A 27,161-nucleotide genomic window follows, 5' to 3' on the forward strand; every position below is an offset into this window, starting at 1 on the left:
TGCATGTATTGACAGCATATTGATACCACATCTGATACATATTTTCAACTGACAGCCATATCTGATTCATATTTTACAGATAGCCATATCAGATACAAGCTGTCAACTTACAGCCATATCTAATCCAATACACATTTTCAACCGAGAGCCATATCTTATACACGGTCAAACAACAGCCATATCTTATTCACACTGTACTGACAGCCATATCTAATACTGTGTAACGTGTGTGTCGTTTTTATGAGTTATAATCATGTATGTTTCCTACTGAGCGTGTGTTTTCTTTTTGTGTTGTGAAAGTCGATTCCAATTGGAGTGTATATTTGGACTAAGGATCCTAACATACAGGTAAGTGTTCCACACTAGCTAATAGTGCAACCGGACATAGGGGTCGCTGATTTATGGATATTTAAAAATGATTTACGGATATTTAAAAAACGCGATGAATTATGGATATTCATCAATCGCCTGTAAATATCCATAATTCGTATCTTAATATCCATAAATGAATTATGGATATCCATAATTAAAGTTGATTTATGGATATCCATAAATAAGTATTTATGGATATCCATAAATCGAATTATGGATATTAGAATTAATTATGGATATTAAGAATTATTTATGGATATCCATAAATGAATTATGGATATCCATAAATAGTGACTTTTTTCCACTTTGGCTTGCCATATTTACCGATAACACAATCATGGCCTCTGCCACAATCAAAGAATATACACCAAGATAGTTCGCCCATGCAGTCGTGGCTACATCAACTCACACCGATCAAATACCCTGATCTAACGACAATGTTGCCGAGGCTGCATCAACTAAAAACAGAACACGTGGATCTACTGACAAAATTGTCGAGGCTACGTCAATTCACACCGATCAAACACCCTGATGTAACGACCGTACCGTCGTGGCTACTGCCTCAATATACCACAAACCTGGATCTAACAACCATACCATCGTGGTTACAATATCGACCAAACAACAGCATCTACCGATCTAACTGTCATGGCAACTTCAGAACTGAACCAACACTTGAATCTACCAACCATACTGTTGTGGCTACTACGACTAACACTCACCCAACATCTGAATCTACTGACCAGACAACTTGATCTACCGTTAACACAGTCGTGGCTACTATAACCAACACCGACCACACACCTGGACCTACCGACCATAAACCTAGACCGAACAGCCACACAGTCGTGGCTACTACAACAAACACCGACAACACGCCAGGACCTAACAACCATAAACCTAGACCGAACAGCCACACAGTCGTGACTACTACAACAAACACCGACAACACACCAGGACCTAACAACCATAAACCTAGACCGAACAGTCACAGTCGTGACTACTACAACAAACACCGACAACACACCAGGACCTAACAACCAAACAGTTCTTGCTACTACAACCACACACATCAAACATCTGGATCTACCGATCATGCAGTCGTGTCTTCTACAACCAACACCGACCAAACATCTAAATCTACCGATCATACAGCTGTAGCTACCACAACCAACACCGACCACACAGCTTAGAGGACTGTATGAATGATTAGGCAGTATCAGCGTTGTATAATTTACGTCTATTTTATGTATTTGCAGACTGTGTTCAGTGCTTAATAAATGCATTGAAATAAACGGAACAGAGTCCCCATTATGATCACAGTCGAGGATTCCTGAACCTCATCATCACCACCATACCAGCTGTTGCTATCATGGAATGCGACTATGTTACGGCTGACCTGGATGCCGTTACCGTTGCGGCACTCATCACGGCTCATTCCGCTGCACATATACCTAAACCAGAGCAGGCTGCCGCGAAGGTTGAGAAAGTTAAGCGACCATCACCGCTGCAGGGTCTAGCAAGGAATGGGCTTAATTTCATTTTCGGTGGTCGTACTACAAAAAGACAAAAATCACTAGGCGTGACAAAGTTGTCCAACTTCTAGAATGCTATGATGAGCCATTGCGTAAAAGCATTACACCCACGACTGATGAAAGTCTAGCTGACAAAAATGTGAACGACGTCATTGCTGCCATCAAAAAAACTTACGCGAGAACACAATGGTTGTCAGAGTGCCAAAGTTTTAGTGCTAGACGTACAAAAGACAGGTAGGCGTATCTAAGTTTGTCATTGCATGTCCAGGCTGTTCATTCGACGTTAATTACACCGACTTCATTAAGCGTGATGTACTTACCCGAGGCGTCGCTGATCCAGAAATACAGCTTGACCTTCTAGGACTCAAAAATCAGGATATGATCCTTAAGACGTATTCCAAATCGGAAGCCGGTAAGCGCTCAGCCTTAAGACTATCAGACTACCATCCAATTGAGGCTGTCAGTAGCTCGTACGGAAAAGGCATGTGTGACAAACCACCTTCCAAGGACACCTTCAACAAATTTGAGTCATACAAATATTGTGGAAAAAGGGGGCATGGTAGATCTGCTCCTGTCCCGCATACGTAAAACAGAGTGTACATCATACTGACACACATGTGGAGATTGTCATCTCGAACATCATTTTGCGACGGTATGTAGAAGCAAGGACACATCCAAAGTGACAGACCGCGACACACTATCAGGTAGTGCTCTATCCGATGCATTGTGCTCCGTCCACACTCCTCTGGATCTACTTGCAAGGACACATGGGTCAAATTTGATCGACAAATTATCTCTGTGATGAAAGTCTACCGAGTTTCAAATTGGTCAAATATGTAAAATTCTTTTAATAACTTGTTCAAATGACCTCGACAACTTTCGATGACATGGGTGTCAAATTTATTCAAATTTCAAATGACTCTTCAATGACCAAGGTTCACAGGGTCATGATATTGGGCAAGTTTCATGCTTGGATAAAGGACTACAAAGTTTTTTGAACTGATGACATTTACCTACTTTAAAGGTCACAGGGGACAATTTTTCTCTTTTGGTACTTTCTAAATAACCCAAGAGGACCAGGATTGATATTTTGTCAGTACCTACTTTCAAGATGAGGAGGCAAAAGGTTATATCTTTATATATAAGCACCTTTTTTCTAAATAGCCAAGAGGGTCAGGGTTTATATTGTGCATGTAGCATTCAGGAATAAAGAGCTTTAAAGAGTATTCCAACAACTGGCCATAATTTTTGAAATGACTGATCATGACAACTTTCATGGCCATAGGAGTCAAATCCTTAAATGACTTCTCAATAACCAAGAGACCCAGGGTCATACTACCGTATTAGGCCTGTATTATGCTCTAATGAAGGGCTGCCAAGTTTGTCCAAATGACTGACCTTGGCTTACTTTCAATGCTGCAGGAGTCGAAATCTTTAAAACACACTTTTTGAATACCCAAGAGGGTTATGATATAGAGGGCTAGGGTTATGATATTGTGCCAGTAGCATTCTGGAATAATGCTCTAGCAGCTTCATTCATTAAAGTAAAAGGAAATTAGTGCTACCAAGTTTGATCAAATGACTGACATTTTCATTTCAACAAATTTTATTGACATGATGTTAATATCAATTGGATCGAATAACGAATGACTGACATTGACCTACATTCAATGTAACAAGGGTCGAATATGATTAATCAAAAACATTTATACAACTTCTTCAAGATAACCAGGAGGCCTTGAGTAGTGTTATTTCACCAGTAACTTCACTTATACCGAATGTCAAAAAGTCTCAAATATGTTTTAAAACATTTATACAACTTCTGAAAACCCAAACAGCTAAGAAAGATGACATTTACCCAGTGATATGGTGGGATGAAGGGCTACCAAGTTTGTTAGATCAAATGAACTTTTTTTCCAAGGTAAATGGCGTCAAATATGTTAATTACAAGAGGCCTATAGTGTGTTGATACTTAAAAAGAAATATGTTCACATTTTTCTTTTTTTAAGGGCACAGGGTAAAACATGTTAAAATCTTTGATAACTTCTGATGAACAACCACGATGGAAAAGTGACAATATTTTGACAGTTATATGCTGGGAACCCACTTCTTTGATTACTATTAGGTGAGCATACAGGCCTACTGAGCCTCTTGTTTACTTATTGTGTGATTATTTTCTAATCATTTGTACATGTTTTAATGTATCAATTTAAAATGACTTCTCTCATTAATAAGCAGGCTTCATTGATTTCATGAATTTTTAATCAATAAATACTTGCTTCAAACAGGATAATTTATAGACAAACAAGCATGTTGGATATTGCTTACGCAGCATATGACCCCTGTCAGTCCTTGATAAAAATGATAACAGTGACCTTGACCAAAAAAACCTTAAAGCTTGAACCTGTCTGAGATATTAGGGTCCTTTATCATTGTGTGAGTGAAGTTTGGTGTTATGTACATACACACGAACACGCATATGTATGTACATACACACGAACACGCATATGTATGTACATACACACGGACACGTATATGTATCTACATACACACGGACACGCATATGTATGTACATACACACAAACATGCATATGTATGTACATACACACAAACACGCATATGTATGTACAAACACACGAACACGCATATGTATGTACATACACACGAACACGCATATGTATGTACATACACACAAACACGCATATGTATGTACGTATAGGAGAGACAAAAGGGAAACCTATAATCCCACTGGTTCCACCGAGAAGGAAATTATTACATCATATAAGAAACAAGATCACTGTATAACTGTTTATTAAAAAAAATACATGATACAATGCTGTAATCTTTTGTTCATGTGCATAGACTAGAAACTGTTGATTTTAATTACCATTGTACATCACCCAGGGTGTAACTTATCAATCATCATTTTTCTTTGATTTGTATATTGATGTTTTTTCTTTATTTCAACCAATGTACATGTACCTTCATATAAACATTAATCTACCGTTGTCTTGTTATGTATATGTGATATGGTGCAAAGGTGTGCAAGTTTGAGCTGGTGTACATTTGTGTGAGGATGTGTGTGAGAGGGTTACATATGCGAGGCTTTGTGGAGGTGTGTATGTGTGTATGTATGAGATGGTGTATGTGAGAATGTGTGCGAGAGGATTTGTGTTGGAGGGTGTAAGGGTGTGTATGTGTGAGAGGATGTGTATGTGTGAGCTGGTGTATGTGAAGGTGTATGTGTATGTGAATGTGTGTGTGAGGGTGTACGTATGCGAGGGTTTCTGGAGGTGTATATGAGGAAGTGTGTGAGAGGGTGAGAGGGTGTATGGGAGGTTATCTGAGGGCGTATGTGACAATTGACTCGGATTTAACAGGCAAAAAGGGCAGAAAAATAATTGGTATAATGATGATTACTAGTTAAAGAGGTTTACTTACATAATATAAGATAACTTAATCTATGATTAAAATATATCAAAATAATAATCAGGCTTGTATAGTTACTACATAAGCAATGACAGGCTTTGGTATGTATGCATTGTGTAATCAGTGTAGAGTTATCTCCCTTACCATTGACAATGAGAAACCCTATTAGACTGGTTATCATTCTACACAATAATAGACTATACAATTCTTTAACAATTAAACAAAACCCATTTACACATTTGTTCATTTAATTCAAATAACAGAATTTTGCTGTGAATATACAGATCTGGTCAATCCAAATTCAAAGCTATGTCAAGGTCTTAACTAAATCTTTTCAGTGAGTTTTATTCAGAATGATGACTTTTTTTTTGTTTTTTCAAAGTCTGATGCTCCTCACAGTGCTGGATACCAGGTGTTCTGGGGCCAAATAATTCAATGCTTTTCAGAGACCAAAGAAAAATCAAAGGACTTTTCAAGATCATATGCACCCTGCTTCTTTTTAAATTTCAGTGATGAGAGAACTTTAGTGGTGAGGATGACAATTTAACCCTTTCAACCCTAAGAAACTTTAGTGGACTCTGCCATTCATTCATCATTTGAAGTCAAATATGGTCAGTAGGTGGTGAAAGGGATAATCAAACTTAACGGTTAGATATTGTGAGTGTTGTTGAAGTTTATAAGGACACCGGAATGGGTCAAGTGTACATGTACAGAATGAGGCTTTAAAAATAAAAGTGTCAAATTATAACAAGACAAATGCAATTTTTTAATCAAAATAAATCTTGGATAAAACTGAATCAAAGCACACTGATTCACTGTGCAGGTACTTGGCATGAATTCCCAACCAACAGTCCAAAAATATGTACTTATAATACATGTATATATATAATTAAATTGTACTGTTCATACTGTTATAATAATTGGCTTTCTAGACAAATTGATCATGAATCATGGAATATGCCCTGAAGCCAATGTTGTTATAACCTCATGAATGTTGAAAAATTTGTATTCCTTAAATAAGGACAATTAGACCAAAGATATAATATTGTGTGAAATTCAGTAAAAGAATCTGAAAATCATTGAATATCAGCTACATTTGTATTCATTTACTATGTCTGTAAGGGTGTTAACCAAAACTAAAGCAACTAAACACTGTAAAGTATCAAAAAATAGCACTTCCTTCATTTGGTTTAAAAACAACTTTATCATTCTCTTTTTTCATTAAGCATTGATATCAATTTTTTTTTTAGTTTCTTTGACATCAATGCATATGATTAATTTCTGGAATTAGTTTTTAAAATTAAAACATGTTTTATGTACAATTTAACTGATTTTATAATGGATTCTTTTTCAGAAATCAATAAGCAATGTCAATGGCCGTATTGTGATGTCACATTTTTCGTGCCATTTTCGGAATTTCTATTTTCATAGAGGTATGGAAAAAATCTCAACCAATCTGAATGCCCCATTCTGCGTACGAACAATGAAAAGTTAATTATTCAATTTAAAAACTAATTGTCATTTTACATTCTATAATTCATACCTTTGTAACAGTATTTTTGATTAGCTAAATGAAATGTAATATCATCATTCTTCTAATATACCCACTGGTGTATCAATGAATCTGATTGGTTAAAAACAACTCTCACTGGTGTAACAATGAATCTGATTGGTTAAAAACAACTCTCACTGGTGTAACAATGAATCTGACTGATCAAAACTATCTGTGCGGCATATATATCATGGTCTTTTTTTTTAATAAAGGCACAGTAACAGAGAACATCAAAACGACTTACAGTTCAATCTGATCTTCAGGAAAAAAAGAATCTACACTTCATGTCATAAATATCTATTATCTAATTCATAACTGAACTGATTTCTGAGAGAAACACTATTCATGTTTAAATAGATTTTTGAAGTTAAATATTTTGTTTGAGTTATCTCCCTTTTAAAAATATGCATACTCTGTATTTACATTAAGTTGATATCTATAATCATGATAAAAATAACACTGCCTATATCTCTATCAATGTCAATATAATCAATATGCATACTGTCACATACATGTACCATTCAAATATGTCATTGATTCCGTTGTATAATCAGCCGTTTTATAAATACCTATTCAAATGAAAAAATAATAAAACTGCCAAAAATTTTAGAAAATATAATTATAACAATAACGTGCATGCTGTCACATACATTCTTCCTTGTCTGTTGTGTAGCTTTCAAATGTGTCATCAATTCTCGAGCATCTTTTTACATGTAACGTGTCATCAGTTCTTGTGTATCTTTCAAATGTGTCATCAATTCATGTGCATCTTTTTAAGTGTAACCTATCATTGAGTCTTGTGCAACTTCCAAATGAGACTGATGACTCTTTTAACAAGGAACATAAAATCAACTTTTGTGTAACTTTCAAATGTCTCATCAACTCTTGTATATCTTTAAAATGTGGTGTGAATTCTCATAAGCTGTAAAACCATGTCCTAACCTTAATAATTAATATTGAACTAAGTCAGAAACTCTGCTCATTAAAGACATTGTACAATTTCATTAACCAGGAACACTTCAAAAAAATGCATTATAATAAGGTAGCATACACCCTTAGGTCTGATTCAACATCCCAGGCCTTTAGAACACATATGTAAGAAATAATCAACACTTACAAAAAGAATCATTTTGATGGTGGTGGGAAAGGGAGGTAATTATGATTCAGAAATGTTGGATTTCATATTTTTCTACATTCACACAGAAAAAAAATCATGAAAAAAGACCAAGAAATAAAAGAAGAAGAATAAAAAATCTTTAAGGACTTTTAATGTACCAAGAAGTGGACATATCATCAAACTTGTAATTACTAACCATGCAGAATGTGGAATCAAAGAAAAAGGGAATAAAAAATAACATTATACAAACAATAAAACCCTGATTTCTGACAGAAAAGAAAATGTAGTTCTTTCTGCTTATGACCCAATAACTGAGATACAAAATTGAGCGAAATCTGTTTCTTTTCGACACTGGGAGTGTAACAAATAGGAAAGGGTTAAAGTAAAAAGTATTGTTAACAAAGATTGAGATAAAATTAAAGTAGACATGGTAAACAAGTCATGTGGGATGAAAAACAAGCACAACTGACACTTTATTGATGTTGATGATGGAACTATCGTTTGGTTTGTTTAGCGTCCTATCAACAGCTAAGCATGTGGCATGCATGTGTGTGGTGAGTGTGTATGTGTGTTTTGGGAGGCTGTGGTATGTTCGTGTTAAGTCTCCTTGTGATAAAATTCACAAAAGGTGGCAACAAAATCAGACAAGAATTAACATTCAAGTAAAATCAGATGATAGTGAACTTCTGTTGTTCACAGAAAGATGTATTAGAACCCAATGTAAAGGAAAGTTGGAAGCAAATCAAACCACTTAAAAGCCTCTGGATTCCATTGTTTTGCTAACTCATTATATGTCTGTTTAAACGCATGTCAATAATAGATTGACAAATGAACTAGGCAGTGATTGGGCGTTGAACATGTCAGAAGAACATAGGATTTCAGAGCTGATGGACGAGACAGAGAACACACCATACACCTCACACCATACAGGCCATTCAATGGTGAGGGCACAAGACTAGGGTACACCTCACACCATACAGGCCACCCATTGGTGAGGGCACAAAACTACTGTACACCTCACACCATACAGGCCACACTTTGGTGAGGGCACAAGATTGATGTACACCTCACACCATACAGGCCACACATTGGTGAGGGCACAAAACTACTGTACACCTCACACCATACAGGCCACAGTTTGGTGAGGGCACAAGATTGATGTACACCTCACACCATACAAGCCACACATTGGTGAGGGCACAACACTACCTCACACCATACAGGCCACACATTGGTGAGGGCACAAGACTACACCTTACACCATACAGGCCACACATTGGTGAGGGCACAACACTACTGTACACCTCACACCATACAGGCCACACATTGGTGAGGGCACAAAACTAATGTACGCCTCACAACATACAGGTCACACATTGGTGAGGGCACAAGACTACCTCACAACATACAGGTCACACATTGGTGAGGGCACAAGACTACCTCACACCATACAGGCCACACATTGGTGAGGGCACAAGACTACACCTTACACCATACAGGCCACACATTGGTGAGGGCACAAGACTACACCTCACACAATACAGGCTACACAATGGTGAGGGCACAACACTACTGTACACCTCACACCATACAGGCCACACATTGGTGAAGGCACAAGACTACACCTTACACCATACAGGCCACACATTGGTGAGGGCACAAGACTACCTCACATCATACAGGCCACACATTGGTGAGGGCACAAGACTACCTCACACCATACAGGCCACACATTGGTGAGGGCACAAGACTACCTCACACCATACAGGCCACACATTGGTGAGGGCACAAGACTACACCTCACACAATACAGGCTACACAATGGTGAGGGCACAAGACTACCTCACACCATACAGGCCACACATTGGTGAGGGCACAAGACTACCTCACACCATACAGGCCACACATTGGTGAGGGCACAAGACTACACCTCACACAATACAGGCTACACAAAGGTGAGGGCACAACACTACCGTACACCTCACACCATACAGGCCACACATTGGTGAGGACACAAGATTGCTGTACACCTCACACCATACAGGCCACACATTGGTGAGGACACAAGAATACCTCACACAATCCAGGCCACACTTTAGTGAGGAGACAATACTACCGTACACCATACAGGCCACACATTGGTGAGGAGACAACGCTACCGTACACCTCACACCATACTGGCTACACGTTAGTTAGGAGACAATACTACCGTACTCTTCACATACACCATAAGGCCACACTTTAGTGAGGGAAAATGATTTTAAATTCCTCACTGATTATAGGTTATAATTGGAGAAGCCTGCTAAAGAAATTATCAATTACATAACTAGATAGCTGCATATCAAAATCCTAGAAAATCTAATTTATACTTTCTCAATAACATTTATACTACATTTTGTTATATAAATTTCACTAACAAAAATGCCCCACTTACATAGAATTTGCATATTATGAATGGAATTTGTCAAAATTCACATTTTAGTAGTATGATTTGACGTAAGAGAAATTTGTATGTACTAAAATACTAATATTATTAGAAGCTAATTATGGATTATGACAAATCACTATTGATTATCATATCAGTTAATTATAAACGATTACATCTGATCATCTTCCCATCACTACCACACACTGGGACAGGTCCATATATACTGTTCTGTATACAAACAACAATATCCGTAAAAACTTGTTAAAAATGTCACTATAATTTGTTTGATTCCTAACATATGATGAATTATTCTTAATCCCCATCTAATTCGTCTATGTGGAACATTTTGCGGCGTCGTAACCATAGCGTTGTGACGTCAAAAGTTGCAAAACTGACGCCAACAGCGATTGGTCCCTTGACCCAGTTTATGCTGAGTCCCTTGTACAAGCCACGCCGAAAGCCCTCTTCCTTTACCACCAGTCTAAATGTCTCACTGACACTGCGGTAGTCGTGTGAATGACCAGTTACACCTGTGAAACAGGAACATAAAGGTAAGAATTCCAAATATAAACATACATTTATTTGTATTTCTTTTAAACATGAAGTTTAGAATTCCAAATATAAACATACATTTATTTGTATTTCTTTTAAACATGAAGTTTAGAATTCCAAATATAAACATACATTTATTTGTATTTCTTTTAAACATGAAGTTTAGAATTCCAAATATAAACAAACATTTATTTGTATTTCTTTCAAATATAAAGTTAAGAAGTCCAAATATAAACATACATTTATTTGTATTTCTTTTAAACATAAAGGTAGGAATTCTAAATATAAACATTCATTTATTTGTATTTCTTTTAAACATAAAGGTAGGAATTCTAAATATAACATACATTTATTTGTATTTCTTTTAAACATAAAGTTTAGAATTTCAAATATAAACATACATTTATTTGTTTTTCTTTTAAACATAAAGGTAGGAATTCTAAATATAAACATTTATTAATATGTGTTTTTCTTTTAAACATTAAGGTAGGAATTTTAAATATAAACATTAATTTATTTGTATTTCATTTAATCATAAAGTTTAGAATTCTAAATATAAACATTCATTTATTTGTATTTCTTTTAAACATTTAATGACATTTAATGACAGCTTTCTGGTACAGGATTACAACATCAAACTAGAAACATGATAATGTATGCTAATTAAAAGTTCATTGTAATGACACTTAAAAAAGTAAATATATCTGCTCTGAATCTATATTATAATAAATCAACATTTCACAGTGGCTATCAGATTCATTGTTTAAACAGTTCAGATTATATCATAGATAGATGATAAAATGATTCACATCCTTTTAAGGCAAATTTTTTATGTTGATTTCAATTTTTGGTCTGTTTTATACTTCAGTTCATAAGTACTCCACTTCATGTTGAATATAACAAAAGTCCACTTCGTATCTAAATCCTGAACTCACTGAACACAGCTTACACCTTACCTGCAGTTTGCATTCTCCTTCGTATAATGTCCAGAGGATAGGATGCTGATTGACTCAGAAGTCCAGCGCAGGCTCCGAAGCAGAGGCGCTCTCCCAATGTCAGGTCCTTTCCTTTGTTGTATTCTGAGAAATAGAAATTCTAGATATACCACAACTGACAAGGCCCGAAGCTTGCTCTCAAAATGTTATTTCTAATTTGATTTTTTTTTTCCCTACAATGTAGCTGTATTTAATTTTCTATTTTGCAACAATTGCAAAACAAGTTGGAAGTGTGAAGGTTCGTATTATGGGAGGAAATCACAGTGCTTGGAGAAAACCCATGTAGTTGGGTAGCTAGGTAGTTTTCATGTCTGATCGGTGAGTCAAACCCCAGATGTCTAGGTTAAGGACAAGTGCATAACTACTGTGGAGTGTGCCACCCGACCACCCCGATAAAAGTATAATTAGCTATCAGACTAATGGCTCAGAACACAAAGGACATGACACCAATTCCCCAGCCACAGTCCATGTATATAATACATAGATTATAATCATATGGATTGTGGGGTGGGAAAGGAGTGCCAATGTAAGTCTCTGTGGTTTAGCTATAAAAAAAAAAGAAAGAAAAACAAGAGGCCCATGGGCCTTAACGGTCACCTGAGATTTGAAATATTTCAGTTAATTAAATTGACCATTTTTGCCCCCGCCCATAAGCCCCTAGGGGTCAGTCAGGGCCAACATTTGCATATTATCAAACTTTCATCCCATGCTGAAAATGTTTACCAAGTTAGAATGAATTCCAATAGAAATCAAACAAATCATTCAAAAACATGATTTCCCTATATAAACTATAGTAAAATTTACCCCCTCCCAAGGGGTAAATGTGTGACCCCAGGGTCATGAAATTCACAATTTTAGTAAAGCGCCTTAAGACCCTTCCATCTATAAACAGTATTTGATTCTATCTTATTTCGGTCTGAAAAGAAGATTTTTGAAATTTCAGTCAATTTGACCCTTTTTAGCCCCACCCATTAGCCCCTAGGGGTCAGTCAGGGCCAACATGTGCATACCCTCAAACTGCCATCCCAAGCTGATAATGTTAACCAAATTAGAATGAATTCCAATAGAAATCAAACATATTATAGTCAAAAATGTGATTTCCCTATATAAAATATAGTAAAGTTTACCCCCTCCCCAGGGGCAAACTTGAGACCCCAGGGTCATGAAATTCAAAATTTTAGTAAAGCACTTTAAGATGCTTCTAACTACAAAGAGTATTTGATTCCAACTTATTTCCGTCTTGAGAAGAAGATTTTTTAAATTTCAGTCAATTTGGCCCTTTTTAGCCCCGCCCACTAGCCCCTGGGGGTCAGTCAGGGCCAACATGTGTATACCATCAAACTGCCTTCACAAGGTGATAATGTTAAACAAGTTAGAATGAATTCCAATAGAATTCAAACAAATTATAATAAAAAATGTGATTTCCCTATATAAACTTTAGTAAAGTTTCCCCCCTCCCCAGGGGCAAACTTGAGACCCCAGGGTCATGAAATTCACACTTTTAGTAAAGCACCTTAAGACCCTTCCAACTTAAAAAGAGTATTTGATTCCACCTTATTTTGGTCTTGAGAAGAAGATTTTTGAAGGGGTTTTTTAAATTTTTAAAAAACTAATCCGGTGCCCAGCCCTTGTACCTTTTTTTCATTTTTTCCCAATTTTTGGGGGGGAATTTTCCCTACCCTAGGGGGTTGCTACCAGGCAATTGATGATTCCATTGCTTAGTTTCAGGGGAAGAAGTTGTTTATATCAATTAAGCCGAATTGACCCCTTTTTGTCCCGCCCCTCAGCCCCCAGGGAGGTAGACCCACCATTTGTACAATTTTGAATCCCTACCCCAAAGGGATTCTCACAGTCAAAATTGAGCAATATATATTGCTTAATTTCAGAGGAGAAGTTGTTCATATCAATTTAGCCAAATTGACCCCTCTTGGCCCCATTTGTACAATTTTGAATCCCCACCCTATATTGTTCCTACCAGGCAAATATGAGCAATATCCTTTGCTCGGTTTCAGAGGAGAAGTTGTTTATATCAATATAGCCCAATTGAACACATTTGGCCCCGCCCTTCAGGCCCTTAGGGGTCAGCCCCATCATTTGTACAATTTTGAATCCCCACCACAAAGTAATGCTACCAGGCAAATATGAGCGATATCCATTGCTCGGTTTCAGAGAAGAAGTCGGTATTATCAATATAGCTATATTGACCCATTTTGGCCCCGCCCCTCAGGCCCCTAGGGGGTCAGCCCCATCATTTGTACAATTTTGAGTCCCCTACTCATAGGGATGCTTCTGACCAAATTTGGTCAAATTCTGATCAGTGGTTATGAAGAAGAAGTCAATTGTTGACGGACGGACGGACGGACGACGGACGGACGACAGACGACAGACGACGGACGCCACGGTATGGCATAAGCTCACCCTGGTCCTTCGGACCAGGTGAGCTAATAAAGGTAGGAATTCTAAATATAAACATTCATTTAATTGTATTTCATTTAAACATAAAGTTTAGAATTCCAAATATAAACATACATTTATTTGTATTTCTTTTAAACATAAAGGTAGGAATTCTAAATATAAACATACGTTTATTTGTATTTCATTTAAACATAAAGTTTAGAATTCCAAATATAAACATACATTTATTTGTATTTCTTTTAAACATAAAGGTAGGAATTCTAAATATAAACATTTATTTATTTGTATTTCTTTTAAATATGAAGGTAGGAATTCTAAATATAAACATACATTTATTTGTATTTCTTTTAAACATAAAGGTAGGAATTCTAAATATAAACATATGTTTATTTGTATTTCTTTTAAACATTTAATGACAGCTTTCTGGTACAGGATTACAACATCAAACCAGAAACATGATAATGTATTCTAATTAAAAGTTCATTGTAATGACACTTAAAAAAGTAAATATATCTGCTCTGAATTTATATTATAAATCAACATTTCACAGTGTCTATCAGATATATTGTTCAAACAGATTATATTTTATCATAAACAGATTATAAAATGATTCACATCCTATTACGGCAAATTTTTTATGGAGATTTCAATTTTTGGTCTGTTTTATACTCCAGTTCGTAAGGACTCCACTTCATGCTGAATATAACAAAAGTCCACTTCCTATTTAAATCCTGAACTCACTGAACACAGCTAACACCTTACCTGCAGTTTGCATTCTCCTTCGTATAATGTCCAGAGGATAGGATGCTGATTGACTCAGAAGTCCAGCGCAGGCTCCGAAGCAGAGGCGCTCTCCCAATGTCAGGTCCTTTCCCTTGTTGTATTCTGAGAAATAGAAATTTTAGATACCGTATACCACAACTGACAAGGCCCGAAGCTTGCTCTCAAAATGTTATTTCTAATTTTTTTTTTTTTTTGCTACAATGTAGCTGTATTTAATTTTCTATTTGGCAACAATTGCAAAACAAGTTGGAAGTGTGAAGGTTCGTATTATGGGAGGAAATCACAGTGCTTGGAGAAAACCCATGTAGTTGGGTAGCTAGGTAGTTTTCATGTCTGATCGGTGAATCAAACCCCAGATGTCTAGGTTAAGGACAAGTGCATAACTACTGTGGAGTGTGCCACCTGACCCCCTGACACCCGACCACCCCCATAAAAGTATAAACTATCAGACTAATGGCTCAGAACACAAAGGACATGACACCAATTCCCCAGCCACAGTCCATGTATATAATACATAGATTATAATCATATGGATTGTGGGGTGGGAAAGGAGTGCCAATGTAAGTCTCTGTGGTTTAGCTATAAAAAAAAAGAAAGAAAAAAAAGTCACCCTTTCCTAAGGTTGAGTGTTCATCTTATCATGTTTAAAAGAAAAATTATCAATGAAATTGAATGTTTCCCCTAAAAAATACATAATCCTGAGTTAAAATTTTACATTTATTAGATTAATGAGGAAATAGCTTGAGGAAAACCTGAAAAATATTCAGCAGAAAATGTATCGAAACTAAAAAAAAGAAATCATTAACGCAGGAAAGAGTTTACCTGCATGCCACTTTTTGAGAGTTTCGTAGGTACAGAATCCGAGGCCTGAGTAGATCACAGAGCCGTACAGGGTGGGGACGAAACCTCGGTACAACGTCCGCAAACCCTCCTCTTTTTTAATCTTCAGAAACACTTCAAACAAGTTATGGTATCTGTGTAAAGACAAAAACATAGAAAATATTCATACACATTTTTTGTAATTCCGTATAATGTAACTGTGAACAGGATGTAATTGTATGGCATATATTCAGGTAGGTAGACCTCTGCATTTTCAGACACATATGTCATGTCTTGTAAATGGATGACTACAGTGACTATATTTCAGTCAAATACTGAATTTTGTTTTGTACACTTTCCTTTTTACATACCACAGTTCCCAGATATTTGAAATCATTATGAATCACGAATATCAACAAGGTATATACTGTTAGATTATTAAGCAGTGTTTAAGAAAAACGGTGTAGTTTTAGACTAAGACGAGTGTAGTTTTAGACTAAGACGAGTTTAGTTTTAGACTAAGCGAGTGTAGTTTTACACTAAGACGAGTGTAGTTTTACACTAAGACGAGTGTAGTTTTACAATAAGACGAGTGTAGTTTTACACTGAGCTGAGTGTAGCCTTACACTAAGACGAGTGTAGTTTTACACAAAGACGGGTGTAGTTTTACACTAAGACGTGTGTAGTTTTACACTAAGATGAGTGTAGTTTTACACTAAGACGTGTGTAGTTTTACACTAAGACGTGTGTAGTTTTACACTAAGATGAGTGTAGTTTTACACTAATGCGAGTGTAGTTTTACACTAAGACGAGTGTAGTTTTACACTAAGACAAGTGTAGTTTTACACTAAGATGAGTGTAGTTTTACACTAAGACGAGTGTAGTTTTACACCAAGACGAGTGTAGTTTTAAACTTAGATGAGTGTAGTTTTACACTAAGACGAGTGTAGTTTTACACTAAGATGAGTGTAGTTTTACACTAAGACGAGTGTAGTTTTACACTAAGACGAGTGTAGTTTTACACTAAGACGAGTGTAGTTTTACACTAAGACGAGTGTAGTTTTACACTAAGACGAGTGTAGTTTTACACTAAGATGAGTGTAGTTTTACACTAAGACGAGTGTAGTTTTAAACTTAGATGAGTGTAGTTTTACACTAAGACGAGTGTAGTTTTACACTAAGATGAGTGTAGTTTTATACTAAGATGAGCGTAGTTTTACACTAAGACGAGTTTAGTTTTACACTAAGATGACCTATGTTGTAAACTTATGAACTGTACCTTACAATCTAGGACCAACCTCTGATAACTCGAATACCTGGTATATTCCACAAATTATTGACATGATCAATTGATTTGGTTTGTTTGGTTTGTTTTTGTTTATTAACGTCCTATTAACAGCAAGGGTCATTTAAGGACGTGCCAGGTTTAGGAGGAAAGCCGGAGTACCAAGAGAAAAACCACCGGCCTACGGTCAGTACCTGGCAACTGCCCCACATAGGTTTCGAACTCGCAACCCAGAGGTGGAAGGCTAGTGTTAAAGTGTCAGGACACCTTAACCACTCAGCCACCGCGGCCCCTAGTTCCAAAGGATCACAGACTGTAACTCACACCATATTGGTGTTCATCTGATGAATATTCATAAAATCACCGCGGCCCCCTGATCAATTGAAGTTTAAGTTAGCAGGAATGAAGGGCAATATATGAAATAACTAACTGATACAGAAAGCACGGATCAAAGAAGACTGTATCATTCAGCTGTTTGATCCTTCTAGAATTCATCAGTGATGTATCAAAAAGTGGACATCCAAATCTATGACGTACCTGTCTTTGGCTGTGACAGCCATCCTAGCTCGGACTAGATCTAAAGGATAGGTCAATGAAGAAGCTGTCACTCCCGCCATAGAACCCACCAGGAATCGTTTGGCAGGCGGAAGGTGTCTACAATAAAATCAAAATCAGATAAATGTCCGACTTCTGAAATAAAATATCAACAATTTATCCTGGTTAGACAGTGCAAAAGATATCACAGTCATCAGAATGTTTGTAATGAGTATTGAAGCGAACAAAATGTAAAACTTATAATTCAATCAATTTATTATTTAGACAAACTGTATATTTTCTTAAAGAACATGAAGTATTCTGAACCAGTCTCAATATGAGTATTCATAAGGATCTGAAACATGGTCAATCTTCAATAATTAATTTTTCTTTGTTTTCATGGTAAATACTCAAATGTGATTGGTCGAAAAATTCTTTTCATTCTTCTATGAAAGAAATTCTGAGAATGGCGCGAAAAATGTGACGTCACAATACGACAATTGACGCTGTGTATTGATTTGAGAAAAAGAATCCCATCTAAAACCAGTAAAATTGTACATAAAACATGTTTTAAATTAGAAAATCATTTTCAAAAATTAATTATAAGCGTTGATGTCAATTTTTTTTTAGTTTCATCACAGTATGAAACAAATTTTGTTTGCGAACCTCTGTAAGAATCTGCTACACGGATTCATACAGTTTGCAAACAAAATTTGTTACATCCCCCGATGAAACTAAAAAAAATGACATCAATGCTTAATTATTTCCAACTCTTAATAAAAGACCCAGCTAAAGTCAAAGTAGAATTTCAGTTTCAACAGTAAAAATTCTACATATAGCATACTGAGTTAGAATGAAAACGAAGGATATCTCAAAGTTGTTAGTGACTCAACTGACATTGAGATGACAAGATTTGACTATACTTTTGATTTTCCTATTAATTATTGAACTCAATTCAACAGCAACTCCATTAAAAGTGGAAGAATGTTATAGACAAAAGATAGTGTTTCTCCATATGAGCCTTAGACGTACTTCCTGTTGGAATTCCACATAAAGAACCGTTTGTACTGTTCGTGGGCTGTGTACTGAATAGCTGCATAAGGAATAATTCTCGCCATTGTCGCTGAGTTTCCTCGCCACAAGGCCAGGAATCCCTCATTCTTCCAAGTATTGCACAGGAACACATAGGCATCTCTCACAGAAAACTGTGTATTAGAAACTGAAAAAGTAAAAAACACAATTTAATGCCTAATATTTTTTCTGTTAATCATAAAATACCAGAAAATGTAATAAATACACAACATTGGTATATTTTGAATACGAAAAATTGTGTTTCCACTAATATCTGTTCCATTTTTTGTCCTGTTTATCTCATAAATTTCTGATTAAAAAAAAAGAATTTAGAGTGTTACAAATCAGATTAAATCATTGAAAATTGCACTTAGTAATTTATAATTCATACACAGCATGAGTAGTTTATAGCTCAATATCATAACCTTGCACCTCTTGATTAATGAGAAGTTATTTCAAGATTTTAATAAATTTGACCCCTATGACCTTGAAAGTAAGTAGATTCATTTGCAGCCCTTCATCCCCATTCTGATCTATCAGAATTACTTCCCTACATTTCATGTCATATGATATAGCAATACCTTGATAACCATTGGGACATTTCATGTCATATACGATCGTAATACCTTGACAACCATTGGGACATTTCATGCCATATACGATATATATATAGCAATACCTTGACAACCATTGGGACATTTCATGTCATATACGATATATGATATAGCAATACCTTGACAACCATTGGGACATTTTATTGTCATATAGGATAGCAATACCTTGACAACCATTGGGACATTTATTTTATGTCATATACAGTACTATTGTAATACCTTGACAACCATTGGGACATTTCATGTTATATAGGATAGCAATACCTTGATAACCGTTTGGACATTTCATGTCATATACAATCGTAATACCTTGACAACCATTGGGACATTTCATGTCATATACGATATATATATAGCAATACCTTGACAACCATTGGGACATTTCATGTCATATACGATATAGCAATACCTTGACAACCATTGGGCCAAGAATGTTCATCCCAGCATGCATATGTCACTAGACAAAAGTCATAGCTCTGGATCCGGACCAATTGGTTATTGAGAGAAGTTGTTTCACAGAAAAACTGACCCAAGCCGGCTTGAAACAACTTAATCAAAAGGATAAGGTTATGATATTAAGCTATTAACTACGAAAGTCTGACAAACAATGGATGCCAGAACATTATACGAACAACGGAAACATTTAGTTTAAATCTGATTGGTCTGATTTTGAAAGCCATGTTTGTTCTGTTATTGCTCGACTTACTTTGGAAATGGATCTTGGTCCTGTCGAGTGGAGCAATGACTGTTTTGGCCACAGCTCCTGCCACAGCCCCAGCTATGAGAGAGGTGATGATTTTATTATGGTTGGGAACCTATCAACAAAAAAGTTTAAGTCATTAATAACGGTTTTAATTTGGTTTGTTTTTGTTTAACATGTATCCTATTTACAGCCAGGGTCATTTAAGGGCGTGTCAGGTTTTGGAGGTGGAGGAAAGCCGGAGTAACCGGAGAAAAACCACCGGCCTACAGTCAGTACCTGGCAACTGCCCCACGTTGGTTTCGAACTCGCAACCCAGAGGTGGAGGCCCTAGGGCTAGTGATAAAGTGTCGGCACACTTTAACCACTCGGCCACCGTGGCCCCTGAAAAAAACAGGTTAAAACCGGAAAACGGTTCACCTAACAGTTTTAAATGAACCAATTTCTATAACATATATTCCACTGCACATCCTGCTCTGTAATGTTCCAACAGCAGAATTTGGGGGGAGATATATTAATTCACAAAATATCTAAACAGAGCAAATCAGGGAGTGCAAACCATACAAATCCACTCGCACACAGCCATGAACTTATATTGGATATCCTTCATCCTCGATGCTCCAGGGTTACAATACCTTCTCTTGAAGAGTATATTATTAACGGTTTTAAATAAACTAACCAATTTCTATATTTCATTCCACTGTACATTTTTGGTGTTCTGCAATGTTGCAATCAAATGTACAGCAGTATATTAGGGTGAAATTCTATTTCTCAAAAAGATTATAAAGATACAAATAGGAAATAAGACATCGCGGAAAATAGTTGGAATATCCCAGTTAGAGAAGAAAGAGCTGAGGCAGTCAGACAGATTCCTTACAAAGATTTAAGGGCAAACGGAACTCTGGTGTAATAGTGATTATGCTTGCCTACTGATTTGTTCAGAACATTTGTTTTTCCTTAACTTTCTTTTGGCAACTTTTCCTGGTACCTGGTTTCATTAAGCACACACCTTTCATGTTTTTGTAAGAGCACAGTTTGCTTGGGGGGGGGGGGGGGGGGGGGGGGAACACCTTGTGTCATTTACATTATATACCGGGGTATAATCTTCATGTAGCAAAACAATCCTGAGTCTTTGATTCAAAGACTGAAGATTATAGCAGCAGATCAGTTAGAAGGAAGTTTTTATGTTTCAATTAGCACATCAATCCCTTTTTCCTGAAAAAAAAGTGCGGTTCACTTATAGAGGCTAAATTAGGTCATGGAATACAGTATTTTTATTTTAAAATATCTGTAAAATTTATTTATACTTCATCTACTAATAACATGTAGTCACCCATTATACGATGCAAAGACATAGGACCAGACAAGTAAAACTTTTGTTGGACCAATAATTTGCTTTAATCAACCTTCACCAGACCAAATGTCCTGTATCAGATTTGTCACTTAGTTTTAATTTCTAACAGTTCTGGTCTCTGAAACATCTGAAAACTTATAGAAAAATATGAAAGAGAAGAAGAACATCTAAAGCAACTAGTTTTATTTTTGTTCGATTTTTTTTCTGTCTCTCTCGGTCCTATGTGTGTGGGTAAACACATAAAGGACTGAATGTTCTATGTTGGTCAGAAAGTTCTGCATACATGGTTTACATTGGGTTGCCTGTCAGGGATTTTTCTGAGGGTTTTTTTGGGGCCGTTAATGAGCCCCATTCGCAATTGGAATTATTTCATATTAAGCCAAATTCCAAAAATTTGCAGTTCACTCCTGAAAAACTCTTTCCCAATTGACCAACTTTCTTCCTAAAATAACACCAAAAAGGCCCCATCCCATTAGTGAGAAAAGCCCTGCCTGTTATTCAATTTCATTCCATTAAACAGCATCAGATCAGATCTTGTCAATAAAATATGCTTATTATAAATTAAGACAAAATTCCGACATGAAGACTTTATACCTTTTGATTGATGAGATGTTCCTCTCGATGATGATGTTCTTCATCCCCGTTGCCACGGTGACGGGTTGAGGTAGTTGGCTCTACATTGGTAGGATTGGCAAGGAGGCTGAGGTTAGATTTCTTGAGAACTTCTGGGTGTAATTTTGTCTCCTCAACGGACACACCCATCCCGGACATTGGAATCCTATATAAACAAATAACAAATAAGGTATGAAGCTAAAAAAGTTATTGCAAATCAATTGTTATTTTGTCAAAGTAATTAATTGTCTATCAATTGTTATTTTGTCAAAGTAATTAGTAACATGTTAAATAAATTGAAATACCTGTACATACTCTATAACCAGAAACCTTCCCAGATTCAATCTACAGACAATAGGTATTTTGTGGTAAAATTATTCACAGCAATGACATATACCCATAAGTCAATACCACAAACAGAAATCTAGTATTTCATCTTTCAATAATGTTTTTTTATGTTTATTTTGTCGTTGGTAGTTTGCATTGATTGATGTACTATTAAACAGCTGTGGTTATTTCAGGATGGGGCTGTTTATCAGCCATGAAAACTTAACTTTATATACAACAACCATTTTCTGTTATAGACCTATATAGCATGGCATTGTTGGTCTGTATTTTATAACTGGAGAAGTGAGATTGGAACAGAGGACATCAGGGCTTTAGGTAGGGCCTCTTAGAGGTACCACTGTAACCAACTCAATCAGCTAACAAGTCACGCAGAAACTCTAATGTCTGTAACCAGCCCAGCCAACAAGTCACTTTGGGCAGAACCTCAACCACTTATATAATTAACAAGCTCAGCTAAGTATAAACACTTTGGGTAGAATTTTCAACAACTGTCACCAGCTCAGCCAACTAGTCACTTTAATTTTGACATACAAATGTAACCTCTAATTACCACTAGTACTGTAACAAGCTCAGCTAACTAGTCACTTAAAGGCGGAACTTCTTACCACTGTAACCATGCATCTCAGCTAACAAGTCACTTTGGGTAGAACCTCTAACCACTTAACTTGCTCAGCTAATTATAAACACTTTGGGCAGAACCTCAAACCACTGTAACCAGCTCAGCTGCTATCCCGGGTTTCTTGTGGCCCTTACAACATAAAGACTTAAAATATATACATTCTGTCTAATCAATTTCCTTCATCAGACATCAATCTGTCAGACTTGTGGCACAGTGGTAACACACTTGCCTTTAATTCACCTAGACAGTCAGGGTTTGATTCCCCGATCAGAAGTGAAAAGGTATGAGGTCACCTGCCCGACCATATGGGTTTTCCTGGGTACTGCTTTTTCCTCCCACAGTATTGAGACCGGCCCTCGTGCGCTTCCATACAGGCCAACAAGAGTGATTGATATAAGTTGATCTAACTTGTTTTGTAATTTACAATGTATTGTAAAATAAAAAAAGTTTAATTTATAAGAGAAGATCGTCTAGCAGAGTAGTAAATTGCTGCTGATATTTACCAGGGTTATATATATACACTACAAGCTTTCCAATTGTAAACATTTGGTCCTATTGACAACTCCAAGAGAAAACAACCAGGTATTTGTGGCAGGTTTAAATGTATGTACATGGTAGTTTACATAGTAACTTCACACCTCCTCTGTGTACATAAACAAGCCCCAGCCCTTATAGTGTACTGATTAATAAGGTCAAGACATGATTTTCAATAGTAGGCACTTTATGGATGCAACCCGTAATCTGGTAATTTGCAATGGATTGACGTGACATGGAGGGAAAAGTTTTTTAATAATACGAGATTATGTCTCGCGTCACATGAAGGATGACTGCATGTGAAAAAGCTTTGAATACTGTGAGTCGCCCACTGAGGACGTGAGAGTTGGCAACCATATGATAGTGGTACAGTCTCGATCCTTTCTAGTTTTTGAGGAATTTCCCTGTAACTCCATCAGCAGAGAAGTAGAATGACAATTCTAGCTCCTTGATTCGATCACTTGCAGAGACATAATAATATACTCCTGCTACATTTGGTACGTGCTGTTGGCCACTCCCAGGGCAAGTTTTAGAAATTGAACGGCTTTTGTTAAAAGTAGAACATAGCTGTGCTGATGTGGTGTTAGGGAACACATCTAAAAAGTTGGGGTTTGGTGTACAACAGTTATATATATATATAATATAGGTCAAAGAAGTAATATAAATAGAGGTTACACAACGAGTGGTTGTTGGATATGGAATTTATTTCACACGAGTAAGTTATTTTTTAAAAGTTACAAAAGACACGAGCTTTAGCGAGTGTTTTTTGCAACTTTTAAAAAATAACTTACGCGTGTGAAATAAATTCCATATCCAACAATTTCGAGTCGTGTGACCTGTTTCTACCACAATAATATCGGCTTGAATCAAAGGGAAACGTGGCCAAGTATAATTTCGCGTATGCAAATAAAGTGTACCGGTGACGTCCGGGACCCGGTGATGTGACGTCATTAGATTATTGATGACGTCAATAACAATTGCAGTGTGGTTAAAAAACAGATTGTTAATCAACAGCTGTAATGATTAACTGATGGTCTGAGAGTTGAATAACACAGGGTATTGTGGTAGAAACGGTAATAATCTGGACAACAATGGTTGATAGCCCTTACAAAGGTTTGTCTGTAGGATGCGAATTACTTGAGATGTTAATATGGGGGCAAAGAAGTAATTCAAACAGTACAAGTGTAGACAATAAAAAATGTCAAACTTTTGAGGCAATCGGTGAATCCGCCCCTTTATCAAGACACAGAGAATACAAGCAATCACATGATATATAATCAGTACTAGAAAATATAATAAGAGTAGTTTTTTTGGTAGTAGTTGAAATGACAACCAACCATGAAGTTAGAACCCCTCGGCTGGGGTGGGCCAAAGGAGGTGGCTAGCGCGACATGTACAAAAATGTTCTATGATGAAGTGTAAACGAATTGTCTGCTATAGCATCTTCATGCGTGGGATTTTTTCCACTACAGTCCACACTGTTGGAATTACTTCTTCGCCCTATATAAACATTTCCAGTAATTCATATCCTGCAGACATACCGTATTTGACCTATAGCTATTAAGATTAGTTATTCTGAATTAAGATTTATACCTTAAAGCAGAATACCCGAGGCTGTGGAATCATCAACAAGAATGAAGTCTTTTACTTTATCTTCAAATAAAGATGGTCAGTTATTATTTGTATGTGTGTTTAGTTTCGGGTGCTCTTTGCACTGACATGTCATCTGTAGGAATAGACAAAATGTGGCGAAAACTTATGTTCCAGTTACTGAATAATTTGCTGAAGACAATTGAACACATAAAGTAGCAAAACATTTCACATGAATTATTATTTTGATACTCAGTCTAAAATTTATTTCCTTGAAAAAAGGTAGGGGCACCCTTATTAGGGCAAGCGCCCTTATTAGGTCAAATACGGTACCTTTGCAAGGATTCAGTGTTATCAAGAAAATTACCATTTATATTACTTCTTTGACACAACTATCGTGTTACAATCACCTAGTTATTATCAAGGGAATGCAGGTAAAGTTTCCCATTACATGTATAGCTTGATTGGTAGATGAGCTACTCGCTTTCCTGTTCCTGTTACTTTGAGTAAGAATTTTAAAAACGGAGTCCTTTAATTATAACAGAGCATGTGATTAATTTGATTCAAATCATTGCTTCTGCTAGGGATCGAACCCGGGACATCTGGCTTACTAGTCTTACGCTCAACCGATTGAGTTAAAGAGAAGATTCTCTCTAGCCGAGCAGTATGTTGCGGCTAGTATTTACCAGGGTTACATTTATATGTATACTTGGCCCCCTTCAGGAAAGAACTTGTCCTCGAGTTTTCAGGGGTAGCAGCGATGCTTTTGCAAGCAGCAATGATTATCATTCTCAAGTCCCTACATGGGCACCAATATAATGGAGTACGTATACATGATTAATAAAATTTAAATCACTACTAGCTAGGGATCGAACCCGGGACCTCTGGCTTTAGTTTGTTTGGTTTATTTTTGTTTAACGTCCTATTAACAGTCATGGTCATTTAAGGACGAGCCAGGTTTTGGAGGTGGAGGAAAGCCGGAGTACCCGGAGAAAAACCACCGGCCTACAGTCAGTACCTGGCAACTGCCCCACGTAGGTTTCAAACTCTTTTTTCTTTACGCTCAATTGATTGAGCTAAAGAGAAGATCTCTCTAGCTGAGCAGTATATTGGGAATTTGCGGCTAAGTATTTACCAGGGTTACATGCAGTCATTGATGCAATTATTCAAATAAATAGCTTTTTTTCTTCCTGTAAATTAAATATAGAATGTCTTGTCCAATTACACTAAATAAGGTTAAACTCTATTAGTAATTGCCAGTAGGTCATTTAGATTTCTAATGGGGGCCAGGGCAAAAGATAACTGTTTTGGCCTACAGTACAGTTATCATCTCGTTATCATGAACAGCAACGCATCCATTTGATCTTTTTTTTAAAGTGTCTTGTTTGCATGTCGTCGAATTATATAAACAAATTTAAATAAACCTAGCATTATGTAGTTACACAACCAGAAATAAAAAAAAAGTTCAAGAGGGCAAGCTGGCCTATAAAAGTTAACATGACATACATTGGTACACATACACATATGTCATACAGATATGATAGCGATCACAAGAAGATGCGTGTAGACTAACCGACCTATATAATAGCCCTGCAATCATGCCTCTGACATGTTTACAAACTGACACAGCGATTTTGTCGTCTGTACTTTTCCGGCTCGTTGAAACATGTCCTTCAATTTTCATCAAACAAACTGATAGAAAAGCTCACCTTCGATGACTACATATTCTTTCCAAGTGGAATTTCGATGAAATTCTTTTTCAATAACGTCTACTTCAGTCAAACATTATCATGGTGTGCAAATATATACGGACGGTTCAAGGTTTCAACTATGACACTTAGACCTCGTGAAATAACAGTTATCTCCCATGGGAAATATGCGGTATGAATGTATACCAAATATT

At 36.5% G+C, this 27,161-nt stretch overlaps 1 protein-coding gene across 4 annotated transcripts; it reads right to left on the reverse strand.

Annotated features, from left to right (window-relative positions):
- Positions 1–4,700: 4,700 nt before the first annotated feature.
- On the reverse strand, positions 4,701–27,124 carry LOC117315637 (mitochondrial coenzyme A transporter SLC25A42-like). Of its 4 annotated transcripts, none has more exons than XR_004529732.1 (9): positions 26,968–27,124; positions 22,150–22,333; positions 20,208–20,316; positions 18,849–19,035; positions 17,820–17,936; positions 16,001–16,152; positions 11,942–12,064; positions 10,165–10,963; positions 4,701–10,078 (listed from the first exon to the last, which is right to left on the reverse strand). XR_004529732.1 is itself a non-coding variant. In XM_033869920.1 (8 exons), the coding sequence occupies exons 2-8, from the start codon at positions 22,324–22,326 to the stop codon at positions 10,746–10,748; spliced, it is 1,083 nt and encodes a 360-aa protein (XP_033725811.1). In that variant the 5' UTR covers positions 22,327–22,333; positions 26,968–27,124; the 3' UTR covers positions 4,701–10,745. The 4 variants fall into 4 exon arrangements, 1 of the variants encoding a protein (XP_033725811.1); XR_004529734.1 differs by having other exon boundaries at positions 4,701–9,214; positions 9,891–10,963; XR_004529733.1 differs by having other exon boundaries at positions 9,101–9,121; positions 9,215–10,963.
- Between the last annotated feature and the right edge of the window lie 37 nt (positions 27,125–27,161).

This window comes from Pecten maximus, chromosome 17 (assembly GCF_902652985.1).
Source record: "Pecten maximus chromosome 17, xPecMax1.1, whole genome shotgun sequence".
NCBI lineage: Eukaryota > Metazoa > Mollusca > Bivalvia > Pectinida > Pectinidae > Pecten > Pecten maximus.